General features: G+C 40.5%; 1 protein-coding gene across 1 annotated transcript in view; it reads right to left on the reverse strand.

The window, feature by feature from the left end:
* RHOJ (ras homolog family member J) overlaps window positions 1-7,975 on the reverse strand; it is a 98,784-nt gene extending 90,809 nt beyond the window's left edge. Inside the window, exon 1 of the mRNA XM_060096057.1 lies at window positions 7,334-7,975. Coding sequence (XP_059952040.1) covers window positions 7,334-7,577 — 244 coding nt within the window. The 5' untranslated portion in view covers window positions 7,578-7,975. The remainder of the gene's footprint in view (window positions 1-7,333) is intronic.
* Window positions 7,976-8,532: the final 557 nt, after the last annotated feature.

Genomic DNA, 8,532 nt, shown 5'->3' on the forward strand with positions numbered 1-8,532 from the left:
AGTTATACCTGGAAAATTAACTGTTTGGATTCTGCTAACTCACCCAAAGGGTGGCATGGATTTTTGTTTGTGGGAAAGTACATTTTCAGCCTTATCAGAACCTGTGTCCTTACACAGAGGGTAGGGCCTCTATTGATCCTTGTGATTTTGTGCTCAGGATTGGTGAGGGAGATAATTTCTGTTGAGTTTTCCTACCTGTCCTTTAAGTTAGTTGCCTCATGTTAGTTGCCCACCTTCATGTTGCCTTTGTAGAACAGGCCAACTAGATCCAAAAACAAAGATGTCCAATGTACTGAGCCATCTCTGAGCCAACTTTGCTCTTTGCCCCAAGAGAAGAGGTAGTGATGGCAGATTCTGAAAATGTTATCCTGGAAATAAAGTACTGTTTACCTGAAGCCCAACATTGTTGGGCAGTTAGGTAGTAAAATTTATGAAGGATTTCATAGCTTGGACAGTGAAAGGAGCCAGGCCTTGTGGAACTAAAAGTCTTGGTCACAGGGAGTCTGTCCACTGAAGCCTGAATCGGTCACAGGCCTTGGTTTGTTGCCAAATAAAGCTGGAATGCAGGAAGGTTATGAACTGCAGATGCAGTTTCTAATCCTGGGAGCATGATTTTTCTTGGGTCACTGTGGTCACAGATACTTAATTTTCTTTTTCCCTCTTCTATTCTTTCTTACTCCTAAGAGATGAAGCTCACAGTTTACCTCTCTGCAGTATGCTTTGGCTTTCTGAGTGTAATTTCCACCCCCGGAGCCTCTGAATGTGCTCATGCTCATGCTCATAGGCATCACAGTAGACTGTGGAAGGAACTGTCTATACAATTCCTGTTACTGCACCTTTGATATGGCCTCCAAGAGTCCAAAAAAAGTATCAGACACGCACCACACTGCCTCAAAAAGAGATATTGGAGGGTTGAATACCTACAAGACATTGGGTTTTTGAGCATCATGGCATTTAGAAGGAACAGAGCAAGTCAACTGGCCCATTCTTTTCTCCTCTTTCACATACTTCCTTTATATTTTTGCCTAAGGTTAAAAACCTAGTGATTTATTTCATAGACCCATGAGAGGTGTTTTAGGTTTTCTTTTGGCTTACAAAAATGAATCTCATCCATTCTCCAGAGACTCTCAGGTGTCTTTAGAAAGAACAAAAGAGAAACTCCTGAATAAATATTCCCAAATGGGCAGAACTATGTCATAACACTTTATAAGCCTGGGGCTTTGTTTTTATTCACTATTATTTTATGTTATTTTTTCCCTTGTGGATTGGACATAGTTTCCCCCTTGCTCTGGTCATTAGGGTTATGATGGAGTCTACATTGGACTAATCATCATTTAATTAGGTGGAAAAAGTTTACAGTTGACTTTCAGCTCTCTGTGAAAACAACTCCTTTTACATCTCACTCAGCTGATAGAGCAACTAGATTTTTCCCCGCTTTCCACAAATTGTGTTAATTTACTGCATACGCAGCCTGGGTTTGCAAATAGTGACTTAACTTAAGTTTTTAAATACAGGTGGTTTTCTTAGGAGAAGGAGCCATAGATACGACTGATTCTTATACAGAAAATGATGGTAATGGTGAATGAGGCACGTCATGCACAGGCTTCAACTTGAATGGGATTATTTTATGCAGCCATGCACATAAACAGACAAACCATGTGCACTACCTACCTCAACATACAATCTAACTAAACTAGAAATGGAAGTGTTATCCTTATGTCATATGTTGTGTGAAACATTAATTGATACTACTTTATCAGTGAGATGTCTGCCACAAAACTCAAGCTAAAGATAAGATGAAGACAGGATGGGAGAAGACATGATGGTTGTTCCATGGTAAGCTGTGAAATCTCTAAAGGTTGTTGGGACATCTTGAGTCATCCCTGGAAGGGAGTAGGAAGAAGTGCCCGGAGATGTTTCTCAGGCATACTTGTAAAAAGTGTCAGTGACCATTTTTATCTTCCTTCTACTGCCCCCAATTTTTAGACGAAGCCCATAGTTGAACTTGGGATTACTCTGGAACATGCGTTTTTATGAAGAACTATAAATGAGTGAGCCACTCAAAATTTAGCTAAGCTTTTGAATATAACGCAAATGGAGGAATCTGAGTACATCCCATCTGTTTCCAAATGAAATTTATACACTGTATAGTTACATTATTCAATAGACGCGACATTGGCTGGTTGGGTCAAGAAAATTCTATGCTGTATTATAATCCCGGTAGAGATAAAATGATTATTTAAAATACAAACAAACTAGTTCAAAAATATAATACATTTAATAAATATTTTATATGTTCATTCCTAAAGAGACATCTGTTGGACCAACAACTTGTTCATTTATTCCTCAAAGTTTTAATGGACCAGGAATTATCTATGTGCTGGAAGGACAGAGATGCATAAAGTATATTAATTAATTAATTCAGTAACAATCTATTGAGAGCATACTAGATGTTGAGTTGTGTTTTAGAAGATGGAGATAGAGCAGTGAACAAGACAAAGCCCTTGCCCTCATGGGGTTTACATCCCAGTGTAGGATAAAAATGCTAAGCAAATAAATATAATGTGAAGTAGTGTTAAACCTTATGAGGAAAGATGAAACAGGAGAAAAATTAAAGAGTGACAGTACACATGTGTGTTTGTGTTTGTGTGTGTGAATGCATTAAACAATGTGATCAATTGAAGCTGAGGAAGATCGGGGGGAATAAGGTAAGGTTGGGGGAAAAGCAAATGCAAAATCTTCAAGGAAGGAAGGAGTTTGGTGTGTTTGAAGAATATGAAGACGGCTGAGAGCAGAAATACTGCAGAGCAGAGAGTTAGGAGAGGAGGTTGGAGAGATAATGGGGACTAAGTCATGGAGTACCTTGTAGACTGTGATAAATAATGGGGCCTCAGGGTGATGGGATTTGACTGATGGATTTGGGCTGTGGATAGTCCTTCTGTCGGGAGTGTGAAGAACTGAACTATATGGGATAAGACTGGAAGCAGGGAGCTGGGAGGTGATTAAAGTAGTTTGGATGAGAAATGATGGTGGCTTGGATGAGAGTGAAAACAATGGAGGTGGTGAGAACTGATCAGATTTGAGATGTATTTTGCATGTTGACCTGATTGGTAGTAGGAAGGGACAATAACTAGTGGTTTGGATGGAGAGGGATGGGAAGTATTGTCAAAGGAAGAAAGGAGTTAAGGATAATACCAAAGTTTTTGTTCTGAGCTACTGGGTGGAAGACAGTGGTCATATACTTCTATGGGGAACACTAGGGGAGGTGTAGATGGGGGCAATTAAAAAATTCTGTTTTGAACAGGTTAAGTTTGAGATGCCTATTAGATATCCAAATGGACAGTTGAATATATGAGTCTGGGTCAGGGTTTTTTTTGTGTGTGTGGTAGAGATATACATTTTGGAGTCATCAGTGTATAAATCATATTTAAAGCCATGAGAATAGATACTGTCAACCAGGGCATGAGCATAAATAGAGAAGGGAACTGAGAGACTGAACACTGAAGTATGCCAATGTATAGTGGTCGGGAAAGAGATGGAGAAAGGAACAGAGGAGATGGAGAGAGATTTGCCAGCAGGGGGAATAAAAACCAGGAGAATGTGGTATCCCAGGAGCAAAGAAAGTGTTTCAGGAAGGAGAGTATAAACCATAAGAAAAGCCTCCAAGAGATCAAGTAAGATGAGGGCTGAGAATTGAACACTGGTTTTGGCAAGACATGACCCTTTCCCTCAGGAGCTTATAGTACAGTGGGACTGGGGAAATAAGGAAACAAATAAATTGCTATACAATGGTGCAGGTTGTGTTCTAGCAATGTTAACACATTTCTGGGGATGGGTTGGAGATGGAGCAAGGAATTCTCCTTGGGGAGTCAAGGAAAGCTGCATCGAGCAGATGTACTTTTGGATTCTGATAAGTAGGAGGGAGGGAAAATAACCAAGATTTATAAAACTTAAAAACATTTTTTTCTAGTTGGTTGTTGATTTTTCTACAGTCACTCATGCAGAACTAATATTTCCTCTCCAGTGAATATCCCACTACTATTACTCCATGTAGACATATTTATCAATTATCAGTAAACACGATAACTATATCATCAGGACAATACACGCACTCTATCACACCCTACTCCATTTGAAGGATACTCTTGTAATTAAGTTTTTCCTTGTTGTAGCCTTTATATTATATTTACATTTTAATTCCCTTTCATAGCTGTGTGCAACTGTAGAGACCCTATTCTTCTTTTAATTGAAGTATAGTTGATTTACAATGTTGTGTTAATTTCTGCTATATAGCAAAGTAATTCAGTTATACATATCTATCTATCTATATATATTATTTTTTATATTATTTTCCATTATGGTTTATCACAGGATATCAAATATAGTTCCTTGTGCTATATAGTAGGACCTTATTGTTTATTCATTCTGTATGTAAGAGACCCTATTCTTTTTTTTTTTAATTAATTTATTTATTTTTGCTGCATTGGCTCTTCGTTTCTGTGCGAGGGCTTTCTCCAGTTGTGGCAAGTGGGGGCCACTCTTCATCGCGGTGCGCGGGCCTCTCACTATCGCGACCTCTCCCGTTGCGGAGCACAGGGTCCAGACGCGCAGGCTCAGCAGCTGTGGCTCACGGGCCTAGCCGCTCCACGGCATGTGGGATCCTCCCAGACCAGGGCTCGAACCCGTGTCCCCTGCATTAGCAGGCAGATTCTCTGCCACTGCGCCACCAGGGAAGCCCCCGAAGAGACCCTATTCTTAATCACAATAGCTACTATTACCTAATACTTATCATGTGTAAGGTGCTGTTCTAAGAACTACATGTATTAATTTATTTTGTTCTCATGATCTTAATACCTCTATTGTTCCTTAAGAAAATTCATGACAACTGAGGCACAGAGAAGTTGAGCAACTTGCTCAAGACCACACAGTAATGGCAGAGCCAGTATTAGAACTGGGCTGTCCAGCTTCAGAGCTCACTATCTTGAGCTCACTATCTTAAGTATTTCCATCCTTACTATTATATCTTTACCTTCCTAGGATGGGTAGCTATTAGGGAAAAATCTTCTTCAAGGGATAGGCTCTCTTTGACTTGAACTTTTCTAAATTCTTTGACTGCAATTTTCCAAAGACTCAGTAAACTATTTGCAGGTTGTCATTTCAGAATGAGCCCATAGGACCAGGGGCTGGATACTGGATATTTCTCCACGTGGAGAAGAGAGCATGAGTTCTTTTACAATTGACTGTAGGTTCTCACGTGACTGTGTAAGGGTTTATGTTCAATCAGTTCACGTATAAGGAGCGTGATGGTAAAAAGAGTTAGGGTCTTCATGATGGAGAAGATCCCTCTACAAATGGAAATATTCACCTCATTGCACTCCTAGATGTATGTGGCTTACACCTTCATTTCCCTTACAACCTAACTACAAATGCATGAGATGACTGTGTACTTAAAAAAAGTACAAAGTGTAAATCAAAGTAACAATGCCTACTATGTACAAAGTATTGCTTTGAGTACAGTGGCTGTGATTTCTTGAGAGCTAAAACAAGGAATAGCCAAAATCTAAGACGCTTTGTTGCTCAAATAACAGCAAGTATGTACACGACTGAAACATAAAACAATTTGATCTTAGTGGAATCTAGCGGTGATCCAGCCTTTGTTTGATCTGTAATGTTTTTTATAGGCTAACTTTATCTCTAAAGATGGTTTTATCCTCTTTCTTCCTGGCACTGTACTGTAATTGCTTCACCCAATAGTTGGGGATGGGATATGTAATTTTTAAAAGCACTTGAAACCTCTCCCTTTAGTAGATTGCGGGTTCCATTCTTGATCTAAAAGTTTTTGAAATTAGGTACCAGCCAGTTCCCTATCCTGGCAGAAAGAGGGTGTAGAATAAATAACTTTTGCTAAGATGTTTACAGGTCGGGATCCCGATAATTTTCTTAAGTTGCAGACCTAATTTTACAATTACTTTTTTTTCCCCCCTCAGGGTGAAAGTCTACCTGTACTTCTCTTCATTCTGTTCTCATTAAAATGTTCTTCTCTGGGCACAGAAAAGCTTAAGAGAGTCAGTGTTCAAATTTGCTCTTAATTTCTACAAATATAGAAAAACCTGCTAGAAAGTGGATACTATTTTCACTGTGGTTCTCTCCCTGTCTGCTATGTAATAGTGTCGTAAATCATGTACATGTAGTAGTAGTAGGAGACGTAGGTGATTGTTTAGTTGTGGAAAAGAAGCTGCTTCCTACAGAAAGGATTTCAAATGACCTCACAGCAAAGCCAACGCTCACACAGGTTTCCTGTGGGCCATTTCCCCTTTGCTGCTCTGGACCCAAAGCTAAAGTGAAGAAGAGAAATTTTCCTCTCACAAAATCTCAAATCTCTGGTAACTCAAGCTGATCTCATAGTGAGCAAGTGGATCATCGTATTCCAAAAAGTCATAAAATCTAGGCTATTGTAAACCTGAAGCATTTTATGAATTTGCTTTTAAGAAATTTAGTAAGATTTGTTTTGGAGATTAAGAGAAAAAATAAGAGTCAAAGTGGAAAAATTTAAATAAGCTATCACACAACAAACTTCAGAACACTCGAAAAAATATACCTGAAAGAATTAAGTTGTGACTACAGTATCTTAACTGTCAGATCTTAAAGTATTTTATGCCATATTTTGTGCTTTGGGGACATATGTTGAAATAAGTAAAATTTTATTTTTATCTTTATTTTTACCTTTAAAACATATTGATTAAAATCTTCTCTTTTCATTCAAGATACAGATTGCCTAGGAGATATTTAAAATCTTTCAGTACTTTTTCTTCAATCTACCTCCACAGGAAAATGAAAGTACATTAGGACAGCACGAATTATTATAGAAAAACGAATGTTCTAATGTTACTAATCTCAGCATTTCCTTTATAAATGGCATGTGGTGAATATATGAGAAGTGGCAAGAACACTTCTTTCACCAGTTGTGTGGTTAGTGTCGTTGTTGTTTTTTAAAGAACTGTGATACAATTACACTACCTTTTAAAAAGTTCACATTAAAGAAAGTTGATGAATCTTCAGGCAAATGTTAAGTAAAATCTCTAGCCACAAATCTTAGAGGACGGTTCAGGGTATTTCCCCAGCGTTATTCATTTGGTTTAACTGGAGAAAAGTGTTACCGTAACATTGATATACAACTTGTCCTAACAACAGCAAAGACCTTGGTTTTACCTGGCTCCTGGCAGGCCCAGACCCAGCACTGACATTAGAGATAAGCCAGGCCCCTCTGAAGCTGGGCTGTCGTCTCCCGCCTCCTTCACCTCGTATGCAGGGGTAGGTTTTCCGCTTTTCTTACCTGCATAGTGGTCAAACACAGTGGGCACGTACTCCTCGGGGAAGGCGTCGTTGGCATAGCTCATGAGCAGGCAGGTCTTCCCCACGGCGCCGTCCCCTACCACCACGCACTTCAGCATCTTCTTCTCCTCGCGGCCACCGCAGCCGCAGCTGCTGTCATTTCCCTCCTGGCAGTTCATTCTCACGGCTCCAGCTGCTGTGACTGTGCCGCTGCCGTTGCTTCTCCTGCTTCTCCCGAAGCCCATGAAGCGAGCTGCAGGCTTGAGGTCACTCTGTCTTACTTTGGGGAACTCGGATCATGCAGAATTGTCCGAGGCGGCTGGCATGTGCCCTCTTGCTTACCATACTGGTCAAGAAAGGTAACACACACTGGGGAGAATGATTAAAAGCATCTGCCCCTTGCCCCCATCAGTTTGAGTTATGAATCCTCATTTTTCACCAAATTCTAGGGGCTTCCTGGGAGTCTAGAAATTTCAACAGCCTGAGGGTTTCACTCTGCTCTCCTGTTCTCCAAGCCTGGCTGAAGACACAGTGGAATTTCGCTAAATCTTCCCCATTTTCCACTTCACATCTAACATGGAGGAAAGCTGGGCTTTTTAATGGAGTTTTTCCCTTGCTTCCTCCAGCTTGCTGAGTGTCAGGAAATCATGGGTTTCCTGCTGCATTCCATATTAGGATCAGTGGGCTGGAGAAGGCTGCAACAATGGGAGCTCTGTGTGTGTGTGTTTGTACTTCTGGGGAACGCTGCCAGGACATGGAGTGGGAAAACACTAGGGGTCCCACTGCAGACTCAAGCTGTCAGACTTCCTGTTTCATCCACGGCTGGGGAGGTTGTTTGCCTGTGGGCTGGCTGGGAAGAAGCTGACGAAAGGATGGAAACTGGGGAGTACTGTCGGCCACAGAAACAGAGGGAACCACACCAGCCGTTGTAGGATAACATATGACATCATCCCTCACTGAGTCACCAGTTAAAAGCTCTGCAGATTAAAACTGGACAGTTCTTCACATACTTAAGTGAGAAGCCCTAAGCAATTTGTCCTGGCAGTAAAGAAGAAAACCTTCCAGAGTTTCACTGTTACAAAGGGAAACGTTCTTGTAGATCGTAGGTATAAGATGTGTGATCGGGTTTATAAGCTGCCACATTTGAGCTCAACGCTCAAACGTGTATTCCAGACCCAAACATTATTATGGTTGTAGCAC

Source organism: Mesoplodon densirostris, chromosome 4 (assembly GCF_025265405.1).
Source record: "Mesoplodon densirostris isolate mMesDen1 chromosome 4, mMesDen1 primary haplotype, whole genome shotgun sequence".
NCBI lineage: Eukaryota > Metazoa > Chordata > Mammalia > Artiodactyla > Ziphiidae > Mesoplodon > Mesoplodon densirostris.